General features: G+C 36.9%; 2 protein-coding genes across 4 annotated transcripts in view; one reads left to right on the forward strand and one right to left on the reverse strand.

Annotated features, from left to right (window-relative positions):
• Nucleotides 1–4,022: 4,022 nt before the first annotated feature.
• On the reverse strand, nt 4,023–12,706 carry LOC140136052 (putative aldolase class 2 protein CC_1201). The gene is made up of 6 exons (XM_072157755.1): nt 12,598–12,706; nt 10,094–10,186; nt 9,269–9,461; nt 8,804–8,972; nt 8,265–8,509; nt 4,023–7,031 (listed from the first exon to the last, which is right to left on the reverse strand). The coding sequence occupies exons 1-6, from the start codon at nt 12,651–12,653 to the stop codon at nt 6,873–6,875; spliced, it is 915 nt and encodes a 304-aa protein (XP_072013856.1). The 5' UTR covers nt 12,654–12,706; the 3' UTR covers nt 4,023–6,872.
• Nucleotides 12,707–15,519: 2,813 nt separating this feature from the next.
• The window catches only part of LOC140136054 (monomeric sarcosine oxidase-like), a 45,517-nt gene continuing 40,094 nt past the window's right edge, over nt 15,520–20,942 (forward strand). The window contains exons 1-5 of one of the 3 annotated variants that reach the window (XM_072157757.1): nt 15,542–15,808; nt 18,147–18,216; nt 18,936–19,127; nt 19,463–19,673; nt 20,625–20,791. In XM_072157757.1, the coding sequence (XP_072013858.1) occupies nt 15,700–15,808; nt 18,147–18,216; nt 18,936–19,127; nt 19,463–19,673; nt 20,625–20,791 (749 nt within the window). In that variant the 5' untranslated portion in view covers nt 15,542–15,699. Of the gene's footprint in view, nt 15,809–18,146; nt 18,217–18,935; nt 19,128–19,462; nt 19,674–20,624; nt 20,792–20,942 lie in introns of all 3 variants that reach the window. The other 2 variants (XM_072157759.1, XM_072157758.1) reach the window with 2 other exon arrangements.

Consider the following 20,942-nt stretch of genomic DNA (forward strand, 5'->3'; position numbering starts at 1 on the left):
GGTTTTGTCAATTTGTAATATTAAAAACTATAAAGTTACAATTTTTTTTTTCAAATTCAGTATTCAAGCATGTTACAAATTATAATAAAATTATTTGATTACTATCATGTACTAGTATGTGTGTCCATAGACCTGTATCTGAGTATGTCTGGTACATACTTGGTACATGAATATTTTGCTTGTACATGTTCATATAAACAGAATCTCAAACTTAAATCTCAACTTTCTCATAGATCAGGACACAGTTCTTTGACCACAGAATGTTTGAACATTCATAAAATGACCTTTGAATGTATTGAGCACAAAAACTCATACTCTGCAATTTGGGGTCAAATTTGAGCTCCAATTGGTTACATTTGGCATTGAGAGTGTTGGGTCCCCGGGTTGGGTCATTGTGATCATTAAAAATAAACATGGAACATGCATGGAACAACATTTGCCAGGAAAGACCTTGGTGCCAAGACATTCATATGTCCTTGCATATTTTAAACTGTATATACCATGTACTGGTATAGGCTACTGGGCAGACAGAATTTGGAAGTAAAAACATTTATTTTAAACCAAGGAAGAATGAACTTTCATGGATATTTTAGATTTGGTTTAAAATTTCATCTGATACTTTTATGTACGGTTTTAAACTATTTCAATAAAGCAGAATAGCCTAAAAGTTCAGAATAATTAAAATGTAAGCACACAAATAATGTCAAATCTACTAAAGTAAAAAATATTGGCATGCATGAACTTTTAAGCCTATATATTATTAACTTGTCCATTTGAACCCCAGGATTTGAACACAGACTGCAGAAGACAAGTAACTTTATTTAATTTAGTAAACAACAGGAATTGAAAACTTATTACTGGTAGGCCCTATTACAATATAAAGCCAGAAATGAAATTAGGGTTTTCTGTGATAAATAATTTGGTAAAACACATGGCTTCATTTACTTCACAACCATAGCTCTTGCATAGGTCGGGGGGGCACAAGTTTCATAGTGTAGGCCTACATATATACACATATGCGCGATCGGAGATTTCAATGGTGCATCAATGTTAAAACAACATTGAAATTCAATTTGAAAGTTGAAACAACGTACATTGATTCCACATAACATCAACATGTGCCTGCATTTTCCATTAATCCACTCTGCAGCTTTTATGCATGAATATTAATGATCTGATTTGCATATTTTGCGTACATTTTCATTAATGCACTCTGCAGTTTAATTGCAAAGGCCGATGAACTTCAAAGGGGGAGTCACTCCCACTTCGGAGGTGACGCGTATGTAGGGCTGTTAAGACCCCACTTTTCAACGTCGCTGTCACCCAAAGACCCCATATTGTTTTTTGAACACATGCTCTGTCACCCAAAGACCTCTTATTTTTCAATTTGAACAGCAACTTTCATTTATCACTGATATTTTTTACTTATTTTGAAAAAAACAAAGCTACATGCCTGGGCTACATGAAGCCATTTTGAGCTAGAAATTCAATGTGCAAGGTTTCTGTGTGACATACTGTTTCAGCTTTCACCCAAAGACTCCATTTTTAAAGGTCATGTTCTCACCCAACGACCCCATATTTTTTACATTTTGCTCTCACCGAATGCCCAAAATCAAGCTCTCACCAATTGACCCCATATTTTTTCTCTCATTGAATTGCCCTTACTGTGAAAGTGCCTACAACTACATGTATATCCATTTCAATTGAATGTCAGATAAACTGCTCTTAGTTACACATAGCAAAATATTAAATTAAACAGCACTGAAAACTAAAGTATAAAAACTAGTGGCAAATCTAAATTGATGAACTCAGTTGGAAGCTAGAGAGGTATATTCATCTCACCTAAGAACAAAAAAAACAAAAACTTCAATGAAAAGGCAAGTTCACTACCATAAAACTTTATATATAGCTAAAAACTGGTTTCAAATTGACCTATATCTCCAATTTCTTGAAATAAATGATGAATGGTGGATTTTGTTCTCAACTTTTTGATATAAAAATATTTGATCATGTAGTGTTGAATTTTTTGATTTTCATATTTCAGCAAGTTCCATGCTTTTTGTTTTTTTTGCCCGTTTTTTTTACATTTAATTAAATCTAATAGCAACAATGAATATAGAAATCAGTAGAAATCAATTCAGAAGAAATGGGCATATTTGTTAAGTTTGAAATTCACATGTTAATATAAAACTGACTATTTTTATATTTATATTAAGAAAAATAATAAGGTCTAAAATCAGTGAAATCAGTATCAGTATTTGCAAGCTTATGACTATGAGACACAAGGCTGAAATGATAGCCAGTTGAAAATCCTAGAGTGAATGAGAATTTATATGTGCTGTAGGATAAATAAAGCAGATTCTGTAGAAGACACAAAACTCCAATACTTGCAATAGAGGACCGACTGGTCAAGGTTATAGACTATATCAGACATGGTCTATGGGGTTATGTAATAGTGTATCTCGGTTTACACCTCACCTTGTTCACTGGTCTTTTCTATTTATAAATTATGAAGTGTAAATTTATGTGGCATAATATATTTTTGCAAATTTCTGTTCTTGAAACCAAAAGGCTTCTTCAATCATTACATATAGACTGTAGAAATACAGTCTATGCTTCAGAGTGCAAGCACAAAACTTGTTGAAAATTACACTGAACAAAAGGAACAAAAACATGTTTTGGGGGTTTGTTTTGTTTTTACTAGTTAATTTCGTTAAATAATAAAGTTAATCAATTAACTTATTATGCATTCATTTATATTTTATGATTTAATTTCATAGGCCTATATGTATTTTTATTTTTAAAACATGCACCACATACTGCGCGCTGATGGTCTGCAACAGGATGTGTTTTTGTTATTATGTGTTACCATGCCAGTGAAATTTTAGTATAAAAAATCCCAAGAAGCTAGCTAAATCACAAAGAAAAAAAACTAAGTGAATATTAAATAACTATCAAAATCCCTGCTAAATCCAATAAATCTGAACATAGACTCTATTTCTATACGGTCTATGATCTGAATTGGAGCAAAAGACAGACATTCTATGATCTGAATGGGAGCAAAAGGGGGGGCACTCCCACTTTGGAGGTGACACCGTATAGGGTGTCACCTAAAACTCTGCATTTAAGCACAACTCTCACACCCCCGGGTTCACACCCAAAGACCTCTTTTTCAATTTGTTTAGCAACTTTCATTAATCACTGATTTTGTTACTTATTTTGAAATAAAAAAGCCATCATGTTCAAGACATTCTTATGCATTACCCTCTACAGTCTATATGTTCTCATGTTCTCACCCAAATCTCCCCCTAAACCATCCATCTCTCACCCAATGACCCCATATTTTTTACATTTTGCTCAGGCTCGATTTTGCTCAATTTTTGGCAGGCCGAGGGGGGGGGGGGCAAGCATTTATTGCACAGCCCCTTAATACTGCAACACCAAGCCATTTCATTTTGAAGTAACCCCCAGGTCAAAATCATAATGAGGGTCCATTCAGATGAGTCTAAATCAAACTATAGTAATTCCAGCAGGTAAATTGTATCAATTCCGACTGTAAATTTCAGCCCTAATTTTTGCAAATTCAAACATCAAAATTCCAGCAGGTAAATCAATAAATTGTACAAATTCCGGTTTTAGGGGTTTTGCTAGGGTTGAATTCCGGCTGTCCATTTTGGATGTGTCTAAATTGAAATATCAAAATTCCAGCAGGTAAATTTGTAAATTGCACAAATTCCGGTTGTGGTTTTGCTGAGGGTTGAATTCCGGTTGTCAATTTGACCCCCAATTCCAGAAGTGTCTTCCATGGGGGGCGGAATTCATCTGGAATATTCCGGCAGGAGCTGGAACCCTATGGAAGACATTTACATTTACTTGAATTCCGGCTGGCCATATTACCACAATTCCGGCAGAGTCTTCCATGGGGTTTTCCTGACATGTGAATTCCGGCTGTCAATTTAGCCCCGAATTCCGGAAGTGTCTTCCATAGGGGGGGTGCGGAATACATCTGGAATAGCCCAATTTAGAAGTTAATCGGTTATTTTTGTAGGCTGCCGTCTAGCGTCTGCAGAGTAAATTATTGGGATTTCAGGCAAAATATGTAAATAAGCTCATTAATATTCATACATATGCGCACAACATTACTCAAAACTATACAGCACAGACGGCTACCATACCATATCACCCTACCAAGTTTGATATAATATTGGATGGCTGAGCATGATACCATAACATATCGGATGAGTCATAAAAATATCGGACGAGCCAACGGCGAGTTCGATATTTGTATGACGAATCCGATATGTTATGGTATCATGCGAAATAAGCTTCATCCAATATTATCATTATTAGGTTTTCTTAACTCCTAATAACCCTGAAAACATAATAATGAAGTTGATCGGTTATTGCGTTGAAGCTGCAGAGTGGATTAATGCTTTTCCAGAGAGACAACCAAATGCGACATAACATCAGCCCGCACATTGTGGGGGACAAAAACGGCCACTTATGCAAGGCTCAGATTTCACCATCTCTCTCTCTCTCTCTCTCTCTCTCTCTCTCAGCGTCAGATGGCGCAGGATTGCGCTGCTGTGGTCTTCGCAAGAGTACGCCATCTACTTCTATCAAAAGCCAAATGTGTTGCACCATACATTCCGTGTGATGAAACGTTCTTCACATCGTTTGTCCAAGATGTTGACGGACGTCCCCTTCCACAGCTCCTTGAAGAATCCCAGATGTTTGTCTTCTTGTCTTTCCAAGATACTCCCAACAACCTCCTGTAGCACCACATCTCAAATGCATCTATCTTCTTCCTGTCATTGCCCAGGATTCGCAACCGTATGTAGCAATTGAGAAGACTGTTGCACGCAGTAACCGTACCTTGAGGTTGATTGATAAACCACGACTCTTCCAGATCTTTGAAATACTTGTTGTCTTTGCCATAGCTAATCTTATTTTGACCTCAGATGTGCTATCACCTTTGTTGTCTATCATTGAACCCAAGTATTCAAATTGTTTAACCTCCTCGATCTTTTGACCATCCATCAAAAAGTCCTCTCCAGTTCCATTTGTATCAATAATCATTACATTAGTCTTCTTGACATTTAGAAGAAGGCCTTTCTCCTCACCGGCTTCCTTGATGCATTTCAAAAGTGTCAGCAGTTCCTCTCTACTGCTGCATATTCAGATTTCAAGTTGGTCGAATCTGGGTAAAAACCATACTATGTATTGCTCTCAACATAAGAATGTAGAAAAAGCACGACTTTACCTATCTCCGATGTTTAGGTCTTGAGATAGACAATAGTTTCTGTAAACCGGTGTGTACCATCGAACATGACAATATCTTGGCGTGTTATATTGGTTGAAAATAAATTATTTGCTTCCAGTTTTGCTCTCAAGAGACAATTCTGCTAATCCGTGATGTTTTCAAGCGTTTCAACATTAGATATTTTAATACTAACATTTTCATTAAGACTAACGCATTTGATCCCTTTTAATTTTGCCTGGTATACCTTGTCAAAATTAATTCGTAAATTTCACCATTTACTGTTTAAAAATAATCAGAATCCGGACTTGATCGGCCAAATTTGATCAATATACTTGCAAGAACTAATGATTTCACTACAATAACACCGCCAAGCACAGCAATATTACGTTTTAACCACCTCAGAACTAACGCATTTGATCCCTTTTAATTTTGTCTGGTATACCTTGTCCAAATACATTCGGTAATTTCACCATTTACTGTTTAAAAATAATCAGAATCCGGACTTGATCGGCAAAATTTGATCAATATACTTGCAAGAACTAATGATTTCACTACAATAACACCGCCAAGCACAGCATTATTACGGTCTAACCACCTCAGAATTTGTTTTCTGATTAATGTCAAAGCTATTTTAAAACACCATCAAAACGCCAATATAGTTTCATGCTTGCATATTGGCATGACTCTCTTATTCAATTATTATTTGAGCCTATCCGAGTTGCTGAAGTCTTTTTGACATTTAAAATCCCCGGGTAAAATCATTCAACATTCTCATCGCATATCCTGACGATTAGGAAGTTCCATCACAGATATTGGTTCCATTGAGAATTAGGGTTGTGTCATCACACATATTTCCAATATCTGTGGTGTCATCGACATAATTGGAATTGCTTAAAGGTCATACCATTTATTACAATAACTATATTATGACTAATTAGATCACAGAAGCCAACATTTCAACGCACAAGACAAAAATATAGGGGGACATAAGCTCTCCCTGCCGACAACCGATAGAAATGTTGAACGAATTGGCCATTTTAACAAGTACGATTAAAACATAATTATTATAAACCATTTAATAATATCTTTCCCAGAGTCAAAAAGTTAAGTGCTTTTCTAATAAAATCACGAGATACGTACTTATGTGAGTTTGTACGTACTTATCTTCATTTTGTCCAATGTTGTCTTTATTAGATTGCTTGGACGTTTGCAATTTGTTTTATTCAATAGCATAGCATTTTACCATGTGAAAGCTTTGCTTTTTTAGTTATTTATGTAACTTATTTGCTTTTTTAGTTATTTATGTAACTTTGTGCGTACTCTCATTTATCTGAGAGAAAGTTTTTGTTTATTTTTGTTTTCGATGTTATTGCATCATTTGAATTATCAAAAGTATTATGTGAACATATCTGTGGCCACTACGGACTGCAATATTTAAAGACTTTGCTGGCCAGACGTGATTTGCGTACCCATAATCGTGATGATAATTTGCATCCCTGCCAGTGACGATCATCATTTCATAGTCACTACAGAGCTAGTGGATTACTCTCTAGCCAACAATAAGGTCATTGATCAAAAATCGAGAAAGCGAGCGAAGTATAAATTCAGCTCACGACATGAAATGAGGTTCCTGACGTGCTAAATGCTTCTTCAGGCCATCCAAGTGTCTATCTGCATACACTGTAATTGCATCAAAACTTTCTGCTACCTTTTTGGCTATGTTGTCTGGTTTTTCGTGAAGTTTTGTGCCTGCAGACATCGCTAACACCTGTAAAAGAGACGAAGACAGCGTGAGAAAGTAACTTACAGGTGAGAAAGGTCAAGTAAGGTCTGGGTGCTTAATCTCGCCGATAAAGTCTGCGGCGTGCCCGCAACCAAAGACGCAGACCCAAGCCGATGCGCCTATGCTGAGAAATAAAATACTGTTGCGATATGCACTAACAAAATGCGTGTCTGCTCGATGAAAAGCCATGTTCAGTCACCCGTTCATCGGCTTGATCGGCCCAACTCCTACATTTCTCGCAACCGGCTTATAACACTTGACAACAATACCCTTACAAATTAGTGTCCTTGAGTGCGTTGATTCTTTGCCGGATTATATCGACTGATCCGCAAATTGCTCACGGTGAGTAAACTCAAGTACGTACTACAATAAACATTAATATAAAGGTTTTGAGTAATGAATGGCAAACCGCAGAGCAAGAAGATGGCAAGATGTTGTGAACTCGATGCCCATAACTGCTCGCGAATTCGCAACCAGGTATATGGCTACACTATATTAATTCATCGGCGTGCTGCGGCTTGAAACTGCAAGACGCAGTAGAGCCATCGAAATGCTGCGAGACGACGCAGAGGTAATCGGCGAGATTAAGCACCGGGTCCTAAGACGGTGACAACACCCCGTGTGAGTGGGTGCGTGGGGGCGGGGTGGGGGTGTGTGTGTGTGGGGAGTGGGGTGGGTGGGGGTGTGTGGGGGGGCTACTCAGTACAAATGATCATACGGGGACGTGCTGCAAAAACGGGTAGCATTTTCGGCCTTTTTATATTATCAATTACCCCTTTCTCTTGACCAATTTTGGTATATGGATGAATCCTTTTTGCCACATTTTCTCATTTTTACCCGAAAATAACCCACTTTTGGCAAATTGTTTTTTGAAAAATGAGGCTTCCTATAGTAGGAGCAACAAAATATTCTTTCAAATAGCAAACACATGTCTTTAGAACTAGAATATCCCGGTTAGTCCGAAGTGTCTTTTATAGTCTGAAGAGGGTTAAAGATAGGGTTTAGAACATCAGATTACGGTTAAGGATAAGGTTAGGGTTAGAATTAGGATTAGATTCAGGGTTAGGGTTATAACTAGGGCTTAGGTAATAGGTTAGGGTGAAGTTTAGGGTTAGGGTTAGGTAAGGATTAGGGTTTGTAACTAAGCTATTGAGCTTTCAGACTAATATATCTTCGGACTCTCGACCTACAGGTAACCTTTAAAATAATAATACCTACCTGGAATAAACAAGCTTTCTCTAAATAGTACAATGAGTCAAAAGCATACGCTGCACTGTGTCCTACAGCCAACACGCCGTGGTTACCCATCATCAGGATCTCTTTGTCTCCTAGCATGCGAGCAAGTCTTGGGCCTTCATCTTCAACATCTGGTAAGCCGTCGTAGTCCGAGTCGTAGGCTATTTTACCAAAGAATCGCATGGAGTTCTGATGGACCATACGTACTCGTGAGTCCTCCAAACAAGCTATCAAAATAATATTTCACAAAATAAACATCAGGAACCACATGTGTTCAGAGATGACAAATGCAAAATGTTCCCCTTTAAAATTACCTTTGTGAGCTGATCCAAAACGTGTGTTTTGGTGGCCTTTTCGTTATTAGTACTTTAAGAATTGAACATGTACTTTAAGAATTGAAAATTTTAATATCGCTCAGAAAAGTGGACTTTGTCGCTGTGTTCACGGTGTTACATCCCGCATGAAAACTCATTATTTTAAGAAGTCTTAAAGGGAACTTTGAACTTTAATATTATACTAACCCAACGCAGTTGCATATGGTGTGTGAGTATGCATAACACTCTGTATCTTGGGCGCCATAGTATTATGTATGGCCATATGTATGTTGGTAGCAGAGGCTTCTGCAATACCATCTCCTTCGACAACGTCTCCGGAGTCCAGACAGATACCAAGAAGACAACTTGCCGTTACCTGTCATAGTCAGAGTCAAAGATGGGGGCTGTTACGTAATAGACCTTTCTAATACGGACATGTACATGTTTGCGTTTACCCCTTTAATTGAGGGTAAAGAAAAAAATGTTTTAGTTTGTGTTTTCAGGCAAGAATATTAGTCTATATCCTATGTTTTCTATTGTTTAAGACTTACTTAATTGCCATAATTTAGGTTAGTAAAATTAGCCACCGATATGGACGAATGACTAGAAATACTGATTGATGTCTGATCGACAGCCTGGCTTAAATATTCAGCAGAGTTTAGATCAACCAACCTCGGACCAATGAGTGCCGTGAGGAACAAGTAACATAACATCGCCATTGCCATCTGCAGCTGGTGCTCTTAATGTTAAATGATTGCATACCCCTTCCCCCATTCCATAGAAGTGCATCCCCCGGTAGGAGGCTGCTAAATCTACGCGGGCTTGGTAGTTCGAGACAGCAGTACTGAGGCGCTCTCTTGCGGATCTTTTGGTTTATAAAAGAAAGTCATAAGGGTGAGTTTTAATTTGAAGAAATGTCATTGAGTGGTGCAAGTAATTGGAAAAGTTTAGTTTCAATATTCCATTTTAAAATTCTCAATTGGCAGTAACATATTTTGCTGTGTTACCTAGGTAAGGAATCATCTTTGGTGGTCCAAACTATTCTTTATTAGACTTGTTATCACAAAACGAACAACTTGAGACCAGCAAAATTAGAGCGGTTTTTTTTAACCCATGTGGAGTCTTCTGTTTAACCTTTGACCTTTTAGCTCATAACTCCACAACGAATACGATTTTCAGTGGTAGATAGGTGAAACTATATATTTTTTGAATCCTTATGACTAGAACAATTTTTAACCCCAGTATAAACTTTGACCTTGGATATCTTGAATTGACCATCACAGGAGTAACAATTTTAGACTCATCTGTTAACTGGCAAAACCAACCTACCTTGCTCTGCCACTAGACTATTTTGCTCACACTTTGTAAGCCTTTTTACTTCACACACTTTTCATAATTCTTAAAAGCATATTGTTAAAAGAAAGGAAGTTAAATGGTATTAATGGCTAGTGGACACATAGTACTCTCTTAACAATACCGTATATTATATTCAAATACCTTTCTTCTTGAGATTTGTGGCTTGAAGTGCAGATATAGCTTGTTCTCGTACATGTGTATGGGTTACATCTGTCTTTGATGAGAGAACTCCACCTTATAAAATAGAAAATAAAAGAAGAAAAAATATATTACAATAACCCAATAACAGCTATGTCATGGCAAGTTTTCTTGTCAATGTTAGATACAAAATATCTCGCGTTTGCGAGTGTGTATTACACTGCCCCATAGACAATGGGTTGTAATTTCGTTCTGTTGTACCAGAACGTAATTCAAATTTCACGATATTTTTGCTGAACGAATTAACTGCAAGAATATTTGTGTACATAAATATTATGTAGCCAGAGGTTCCCAGTGATATAAAAATCTCAACTTTTTTTGAGGAAAGTGGGGGGATGAGGCTGTGGATCACGAAATGCCCTTTTAATATCACTGTTGGAGTGCAACATTGCCTAAATTGGCAGGGCAGCTGGTCATTGCATCGACAATGGGTCATTAAATAATGCATCATATGTGACATGATCAAGGGAAATGAGTCGGATGTCGCTAATATTGATTTTGAGATATTGGCAAAGAAAGTGTTAAAATTCTTTTGTTTTATATTGTTTTCAGCGATTGATAAATTGACATAACTTCACAAAGAAAAGTCGTATCAACATGGGGTTTTCAGTTTCTGAAAGCTCTAAATGTCCTCTTTAGAAACATGTGTAAAACTCATTTTCGACCAGGGCCGACATATGACTCATTCCCCTTGATCATGTCACATATATTGAGTATTATTAAAATGGAATCATTTACTCTAATCGATGGTGATTTAGTTTAAACTCAATCGGGTATTGTCTTGATTTGAGAGGTCTCTGGTGATAGAATGAATTCAAATGGACTTCGGAAGTCCAATAGCAAATATTTAAAGTTGGTATACATTACCGGAAAACATCCTGACTTGGATATCTATAAGTTGATTTCTTTGGTTTCAAAAAAGCATTTTGTCTGCAAAAGAACGACCGAAAATTTGGGTGGTTTGAAAATGATGCTAAGCTACAGCTCGATGAAAGTACACACCTGGTTCACATGTCAAAATATGGCATTATGTTTTTATAAAATGTTTTATAAAATGTTTTATGGAATGATAATGAGAAAAGAAAGTTTTTGGAGTTATTTATACGGGTAGGTTTCATTTAATTGACTTGTCATTATTTTTACTTAGCTACAGCTGGATAAAAGTATACACCTGGTTCATTAATGTCACGTTTAAAAAAAATGTTAATCAGACTGTATAAATGAATAAAAACGCTGCAAAATTGCACAAAAAGCACACACATACCTACAATTTCATATGATTACAATCTTTGTAATTATAGAAGGGTAGGTTTTCATTTAAAACGTCATTCCATTTAATTTACTTTTTCTTATCTAGCTGCAGCTCGATGAAAGTACACAGCTGGTTTACTGATATCAAGTTATGTTTAAAAATTGTAATCAGAATACAAAAACTCATACTAACTCTGCAAAGTTGTATAAAATGCACACATGTGCCTACATTTTCTTAAAATATCAGACAGTGGCATAAATTCTCAAAAAGATTAAACATATTGCTTATGAATTTAATGTCTATATTATGAACTAAATTATATGGGACTAACTTTCAATGACACCCTTATCAAAGTACTACACTAATTAAGTACTTTCTTAGTTTATTTGTATCACCGTTCACTCAATTTACAATACCCTACATCATGGGCACTTATTCTTTGTACGCCCATTTCCTTTTGAAAGGAATTTTTATTAGTACGAATGCTGGTTTATGTTCTCCCGGATGATTGCACCCGCGCATAGACTGATCTCGATAGCCTGAGTATCGCCCTCTCGAAAAGGTGCAAAAATTATTTTGAAGTTTGCAACAATTATTTCAAGTTTGCAAATATTATTTTAAGTTTGCAAAAATTATTTAAGTTTGCAAATTATTTTAAGTTTGCAAAAATTATGTAAGTTTGCAAAAATTATTTGAGTTTGTAAAATATTATTATAAGTTTTCAAATATTAAAAATTATTTGAGTTTGTGAAAAATTATTTGAGTTTGTGAAAAATTAGTTTAAGTTTGCATGTCCCTCATGGTACACCGTAATTACGCCACATATAATTTAAAATTTGTTTCACGTCTTACTTAGCACTTCGTTCAGTGCCTGTATGGATGGACAAAATCCACCAGTAAGCGCCTCGTTGGTCGCTCCCCCCCGAGGAACTAACTGGCATAAAACGCGGACGCCTGACATTAAATAGGCCGAACAATAGTTAAACATGTTAGATCTGAGATACCGGCTAGAATACTTTGGGCTTTATATGTACATCATTGTACATCGCGGATACGTAGCCTACTTGTCGTTACATCATGTGCACTATGCTTCAAACCATAAATAGCCTACTAAACTAAAGCATGTCCTTCATATTAAAAAAAAAAGCAGTTGCCAAATATTAAAATATTACAGAAATGTTCTCTGAATACCTACCCGTTTTTCTTCCAGATTCCATTTAAAATTCTGATGAATTCATATTGTTTTGCCATGTTCACTTTTGTTGTCGCAGCAATGTCCCGTGCAATGCAGGCTACTGTCTGACCTCGGGTTAACCCAGACAATAACAAACAACTTTATGGGCGCACACCACCAAATAACTTCCCCATTGAAAAGCACGTAAAATCAACATTTTTACCCGGCGTTTCTCTACCCCGCGTGAAAATATTTTTCACTTTTTTACGTCATCCCTGATGTACTATTTCCAAACAAATTTTAAATTTGTTATTCTGTACTCAAAATGCTGAAATAATACTTGTAATAATAGATATATCGCTAATTCTACAAAATCGGGTGCCAATCCACTGTAAAAATTGAAAAAATAAAAGTTGTTCAAAAAGACCTGCTTTTTGTGTTTTTAAGAGTAAATGTATCACTACTTTCATATGTAAAAGATTGCCAACACCACTTGCATATTTTTCTTTCAGGAGGTCATGATGTTTTTAACACTAAAACTCAATGTAATGTGAGCTACGTTACCGACTACAAAATGGGCTGGTTTTACTCAATCCAAGGTCATAAAAGCAAACTAAAGATCACTTGAGTGAAATGTAAACCCGAATTCACCATTTCATAGAAGTTTTAAAGATGCGTAAATGAGTGTGTAACGTAGCTCACAGTAACGTAGTTCATGGGTTTTTAATGTTTTTGATGTGATTTGCGAACGTTAGAACGTTATGTCGGTTGATTCTAATATAAATGGGGTTCGACCACTGGTAGCTTTTACATATTATTAGGAAGTACATGTAATACAAGTGCATACTATAGAATCCTGGTAACGTAGCTCACCAATCTTAACATGGTCGGTCGAAATTTTAATGTTGACAACATTTTTATGCCAAAAATGCTACAGCATCACGATTTTTACTGTGATTTTTAAAAACCTATGAGTGTTTCCTTTCAAAAACTGCAAATTACATTGATACCTCTGTTTTACTTCTTTCCAATAACGTGTGTTAAAAAGGGGTAACGTAGCTCACAGCGTTTTGGTGGAAAGTGCAATTTATTTTAGAATTACACAAAGACATTTTAATCACTAAAAAATAATGTTGATAAATAATATGATGGTGCGTTAAAAAACTAAAAAAAACAACAAATATGTAAAGAAATCGCATTTATTCAAAGAAAATATTTAGGGTTAGATGTGACACTTGAGCAGTGGAAAAGCATTTTAGCGATTTTTGAGCCTTTGCAAGGGTTAATCAGGCTGAAGAAAGCATTTAAAGTATGGAAAACTATATATGTCCGTGTAGATCTCGTTGAGTTCTACCAGAAAAACAACATATTTGATGCCCTAAATGCTCGACAAAGTGTTTGTGGACCAAAGAATGGAAAAAAGGCTATTGGCACCGGATTTTGTAGAATGAGCGATATGTTCGAGAAAGGTTTATGTCCATACATGTGCGTTTATTCTCGACCAAATGAGAGCTGCACAGTATTTGTTTGTTTGTTTACCCAGGTTGGTCCGTGAGGAACACATGCTAATCCATACATGCGTTCCAAGCTCATACAAATGCACAAGCCGGGATAGCCAGTGTAGGATAATATATGCATGCTGGCCTAGATAGCTTTGATAAACAAAGCAAGAAATGGAAGAAAATAGCTAGGAAAAGAGAAAAGAGAAGGCCACTCCCAAACACAATTGTACAATTTTACTCTTAGCCCTTACCTACTTCGTGAGAAAGGAAACTGGAATTCCAATCTCAGGCCCCGATGCAAAGGCTTAATTGAAAGGAAGGAAGGAAGGAAGGAAGGAAAGAAGGAAGGAAGGAAGGAAGGAAGGAAGGAAGGAAGGAAGGAAGGAAGGAAGGAAGGAAGGAAGGACCGGGAAGGAAGGAAGGAAATTAGCTGAAATAACAGGGCAAAGTGCAAGAAACCCTACTGGTTTTGTGGGACTGAGAGCACATCAGATTCGGATATCAAATAATTTAGACTTTTTTACGCGATATAGCGTAATCTGGCAAATGATTAAAAATTGATATTTTTTGAAATTTAGCAGTTTTCGAAGTAAATTGTGTATTCCTCGCGTTTAAGTGTATGTAGCTGGGATGAAAGGCCGTCCGTCATATGCAAAATTTTGATCTTTGTATTGAATATATAGATCCCCAAAACACAAAAAAATATAGGTCTTTTTTGGGAAAAAATGTATACCTTCAAATTTTCAATCGGCTTTTCATCCCAGCTACTCTACACTTTAAGTACATAGCCTATCATTAAATTTATAAAGTTTACTTCGAGGACTGTTAAATATCAAATATAGAATAAAATGTTCAAAAATGAGGTTGATTTTCCTTCACTAACTGTGACAAATGTGGTTCACCCTTAATTGGCATCAGATTTTTCTTGTTTCTGGTCCGAGGTGGAGCAATTTTGTTTTGCTCAGATGGTGAGACAAAATATTGTGTTGTTTAAAATTTTTTTAAAAAAGCCGACCCTCCTTGATATTTAATGGTACGTCCCGAAAGTATCTAAGGGACGCACCATTTGATTCTCGGGTGAGGGGGAGGTAGGTGCATGGGAGTTTGGGTAATTCCCGCGGAAATTCTTTCAGTTTTAATCAGTCTTGTTTTAATGTAGGCCTACACCTTTATACAGAATTGGGTGAGGATTTTTGGTTTTTTACTCATCAGTGAGGCGATTTTATCTCGATTTCATCTCACTAATGGGCGACTTTTTCGTCTCACTAGTGGGCGAAGTTTTTTTCCCAAAATACTCCCATGCTTTCTCCTGGAAATCTAACGGGTGCGCCCCTAAACAACCAGAGAGCTCTAGAGGGATCCTGTGTGACCCATTTCTGTGAACAGACTTTAGGTAAACAGAAATCAGCTGTTGATGGCAGATACGTGTATAGGCATTGGCCTTGAACAAACCAACTGGTTGAATCCAGTTACCAAATGGAACTTGGCCATGGGAATCAAGTTCATGGTACATGCCTACATACATGTTTGCTTTGATCCATTGTGCTTCAGTTACTATAAACCAGAGTGTTCAGTTCGATCAGCATAATATTTATATGTTCATTTTCATTTAGGATCAACCATGGCAAGAAACCAATCGAATTTCTACGATTATATAGTGGTTGGATGTGGTGGTGTTGGCAGCGCGACACTATATTGGCTAACCAAGAAAACGAAAAGAACCGGAGCGAGTAAGTTTTTGTTTTGTTTTTTGCTATTCTTATTATTAGTTTCGTTTACCAATTCCGAACCAATTCATTCCGAGTTTTAAAAATATCACTTTTTACGGGTCATTCTCGGTGAACGGCTCCAAATAATTTTTTGTGCGTCAAAATTTTGAAGTACCTGAAATATCTTCTTTTTTTTTTTCAAATGAAAAGTTCAGTTATTAAACATAAGCTAACATAAAAGAAACTTCCTTTCAGTTGTAGTTTTCATTTTAAACGACACATATATATAGTCCATTCAAACTGGTGTTTATACGGCAATAATTGCAAAAGAATGTTTTACGGGTGCGGCCGGTGTACGTGTGCGTACATGCACATATCCCTTGCTCTTCCCCTTGCGGGAACTTTTACTTTAGGAAATCTTGATACCTAAAGTCGAAATTCGAAAAGTACCACAACAGATTCCATATGGTGAATGTGGTCCCTGTGTGAAAATAAAAACAAAAATAGTTCCCGACGAGGAAACATATTTCACTAAACTAAACCTTCACAAAACTACTTCAGTCTAAACAACCTTCGCCAACTATTCAGACACCTTCACAGATCTTTAGTCTATGAATACCTCTACTCAAGTCCACTCAACCTTTACATTCTATAAAATCGGTGGTCTAACTCTTCAGTGTGACCATGATTCAAGATGAACCAGATTCACTGCAGCTTCGCTGCTATAGGCGTCTTACTCAAGTCGCACAACCACTGACTAATACATGCGGAAGATGTTGCAATAAATCCATCGGCGGCTGAACGGGGGTGGAGGGGGGGGGGGGCAAGGGACCAGTAGCCTGGCACTTTATGAGCCTCGGGGCAGGCACATCCCCCTTATACACCCGCTGCGTTTACCCTTTTCATTTTTTTTGGATACCCGACACTTAATGTTTAACTGTTTAAAGCAATCATTTAGGCCTATACAATTAATATTATTAAGTTGTCCACGAATGGCTTTAATTCGGCCTTTATTTCACCAATTTTCGGCATTTTCAAGCTCAAATTCTACGCAATAAATTGTCAACCAAATAGTTTCAATTAGGCCTTCATTTTGCAAAGGTCCCCCCCCCTCAGACAGTGCCTAATTTGCATAAATCAAAAATGGCCGCTTATGCAGGGGGTGAAATTTAAAATTTGTCAAATCTTGCTAAAAAAAACCATACCAATGTATTCCTCTCGTCATGAGGATTTAGAAAAATTATAGTTTGACCTATCTCTGATGTAGGCCTACATTTCTTGAGTTATAGGGGGAAAGGTCAAATGTCAAAATTTGGATTCTACGGGGGGCTAAAAATTAAAAATTTTGATAAAAATTGTCTCATGTTGTTCCGCTTACAAAAGCATTTAATAAAAAGAATAGTTTGCCACATTTCAGGTGGTTTGTTTCCCTGGTAACGTGGCAAAGAAGATCAAATTACATAGAGCCGTATTGTCCTTGACCTTGACATATTTTTGTGATTTTACCTATCATGCCTTGATTTATTTTTGCCAAAGGAACAATTAGAGTCCAGTTCGATTAAAATTGGAGCCTATATCCATTGTAAACGACTGTGGACACAAAATTTGACCTTTGACCTTTTTGCCCATAACTAAAGAACTGCTTGTCGGAGACTGGTCAAACTACACTTATTCTGTATCTTTATGATAAGAGCAAGACATTGGTATGGTTTTTAACAAGATTTGATCAATTTTGAAATTTCACCCCCTGCATAAGTGCCATTTTGGATTTATGCAAATTAAGCACTGTTCCACTACTTGGTTTTCACTATCATAGAACATAGGTCTAGACTAGCACTCGTTCAGCCCTCTTTTATATATAATGACGGGAGCTAATTTGCATGTTGACTTAAAGCCTTTGCACCAATGATACTTTCAGATGCCTTTCCAAAGTTTTCACCAGTATTAAAACGTTTCAAAACATCAAAGAGATAATTTTGAGCTATCCACCTCTGTATTGGAACCGGGGAAGCTAAGGGGGTTCAGCCCCGGGTGGGGACATAAAGCTCAACTTTAAGAAAGCCAAGTCTATCAAGATCAAGTAATTTATTTCAAGAAAACATAATCTGATCTGGAATACAACATAAGCTGTTGGTTTACTGTCAATAGTCATCATGGTCATAGTAATCTTATTGAATGCCCCCTTTTTTTTTAGAGCATTCTAAGTTTGCATCCTGTGAGCCTGTGTTTTGGTGTCATTAATATCTCACCTAAGTGCTCCTAGTGCTCACATCCCCATTATTTTCAAAGTTGCAGTGACCCGACCCCACCAATAAATAGCTCTAGACGTTCAATTCTTTTGCTTGTTTTTCTTTTCAAGGTGTGTTGGGACTTGAGCAGTTTAAGCTTGGACATGATAACGGCGGCTCACAAGATGTTTCTAGGATCATGTAAGACTATATATCTGTTCAGTAAACCATTAAGGGTCTATGCAAATGCAATTTATATTATGAGCCCTCGATAGAGGGTCACAATCGGGGAGGGGTGTTGCCAAGCCAAGGAGCGATTTATGGCAGGTTGGAAGTGAGCAAGCGATTTTTGCCATACATTTATTGGGGTATCCTTTCAATAATAGGCCTACGCCAAAAAGACTTAGTATGTAACGTTCAAATAGGCAAAATGCATGCTTGCCACGTACGCATCATAATTTATTATGTAGTCCATATCATAGCAAATCGGGTTCCGCAAAATGGCATTATGCTAAGGGTGGCAATGGGTTTTTGTGAGATGAAATTATAAGCTTTAACCCTCAACTTATTAAGGGTGTGGTGTGATACTTTTACACCCTATTGATTTCCCACCCGTGCACTAAAACACTTCCATAAGCCACCAAATGGCTTAAGCTTATTATAGTGATACCATTCTTCATGCGCTCAATTTTGCGAAAAAATTAAAATACAACCTTTACCCGGGATTTATAGATGGGTAAACGATCAAACTTTGAGGGAAAGGAATTGTAGGTGAGTTCCACTGGTTTCATTTTTGACCTTAAAACAATACTTTAAGTGATGTTGAGTCCAAAGTTTGTATATTAGATTTAAAAAAGTGGTTAATTCTTAAACGAATTAAAACTTAATTTTTGTATTTCGCTTTCTTGTTCGACATTCAGTCGTTTGTCCTATCATGAGGATTACTACACTGCATTAGCTCGTGGCGCATATGAAGCCTGGGAAGAAGCGGAGAGAGAATCGGGAGAACAACTTGTCTTCAAAACTGGTGGTTTAAATCTGGGTAAAAAAGGAACCATAACAGAACAGGTTGTACACCAATATGCCAACGCAATGAAAAAACAGGGAATACCGTAAGTATCAGTTGAGCATAAGGTTTAAATTATTAATACGGGCAATACCGGGTACGTCGTACAGGTCGGTAAAATGAGGAGTAAGTACTAGGATGTTGATATAGAAAAGTTGACTTTCTGTCACATCATGAAGTCTGCGAAATATCGAGGGTTAAGAACCAAAAAAGAAATAAATAACAAAACAAAAAAAACATTGTGAGTTAGGTTTTCTGGTTCTCAACCCTTGGAAATTCTTTCAAAACTTGGTTATAGAGAATCATTTATTTAAGAAAAAAAGTGGGTTGAAAAACCTTATACCGGATCCGTATATTTTTATCTTTTATAATGCCACGCAGCTTCGAAATGCTAGAAGGAGAAGCTCTTCGGCAACGTTTTCCACAATTCACTGCCGATAATCTGATAGCGGTGTACCAGAAAGAATCGGGATTGGTGGATGCGGCCCGCGGGAATTCTACGCATATTCAACTTGCTGAAGCGAATGGTGCTACAGTGTTGGAAAATGCCGCTGTCGCTCGTATTGGTAGACAAACTGATGGCACAATCGTAGTATGTATGGCCATATACAGATCTCAAATTCAGAAATAAAATAATAGTTAAGTGCCCACGGAAGAAGTTGTACTTTTGAATGATTGGTGTTTTATTTAACCAAGGGTACAAATTAATAACATTTCTTGTCCACCATTTTTGTACACGTGACGTATTTAGAAGTTAAAACAAGATGCATTATGGGCAATGAGCAATGGTCTATTGGGCATGATGATATGTGATGCGATCAAGCAAAATCAGTCGGAACTCGGAAATTTTAAATTTTCAGTTTCTTATATGTTAGTAAAAAGCATTTACAAAGCTGCATTTTGCATAAAACCCCATTACAATTGAACAACCAGTTCCAAAGATATTACCAATAACAGTTTACAAAACAACAGGAAACTAAAGAAAATATTACCTTTGTTTGGCTATATCTCAAAATCAATATTTCCGAGTTCCGACTGATTTTGCTTGATCGCATCACATATACGTCCCGAGAGGTCCAATCACAAAGACGGATTTTTTCGAAATGGTGTATGGTGAAAATGGTCTATAAAGCTTTCACCATGTTAACGAGTGAGACCAATAATTTCATGTCATTATTTAGCGTGCCGCTTGGTCACAACATATACACGAACGAAAGTTTAATCATGATTTCTTTCTTCTGTGCCATCACGCCGCAATTTATAAAGTCAACTTTGAATCCCCATAAATACACAATACTGTCCTCATTCGTAAAGATTTTTCCCCTCATCCCAGAATGCACTATTCCATCCAGGGCTAATTCCGTCAGCAATATTCTCATGTCCGAGTTCGAACGTCGGATTTAATAACTGCACCGCGTTGAAACTCGTACGCGGAGGTCAGAATTGTATTTGAATGATGGGATAGAGAAAATAGCCTATAAATATTATGAAGTTCAACACTGATTTTTAAACCTCTCCACTATTTTATTCCAAATTAACACAGGTATATTCAAGTAAAGGCATCTTTACCTGCCGTCGTGTAATCATTACAGCAGGAGCGTGGTTAAACAATGTTCTACGTTCCATAGGCCTCACAATACCAGTCACGGTCACTCAAGAACAAGTTACGTTTTTTAGAACACCACATATCAAAGACTGCGGCAAATCCAGGTATAATAATCTATAATAAATCATAATATTCATCTTAAAGACGCTGGTAGAAATACCGGTAATTTATGGTTAATTGTCGCAACGATCAAAAGTGCCTGGTGTGTTCCGTACCAGGAAACATTGCACAGAGTATGGCTGATTAGATTATACA

The sequence above is a fragment of the Amphiura filiformis genome, chromosome 16 (assembly GCF_039555335.1).
Source record: "Amphiura filiformis chromosome 16, Afil_fr2py, whole genome shotgun sequence".
Taxonomy (NCBI): Eukaryota; Metazoa; Echinodermata; class Ophiuroidea; order Amphilepidida; family Amphiuridae; genus Amphiura; species Amphiura filiformis.

What these genes read in the sequence shown, in the direction of transcription:
- LOC140136052 (XM_072157755.1), bottom strand. Translation starts at nt 12,653, where the DNA reads ATGGCAAAACAATATGAATTCATCAGAATTTTAAATGGAATCTGGAAG. An exon ending in CACAAATCTCAAGAAGAAAG is followed by an intron (nt 9,462 to 10,093) that starts GTATTTGAATAT and finishes ATAAACCAAAAG; the next exon opens with ATCCGCAAGAGAGCGCCTCA. An exon ending in ACCATATGCAACTGCGTTGG is followed by an intron (nt 8,510 to 8,803) that starts GTTAGTATAATA and finishes TTATTTTGATAG; the next exon opens with CTTGTTTGGAGGACTCACGA.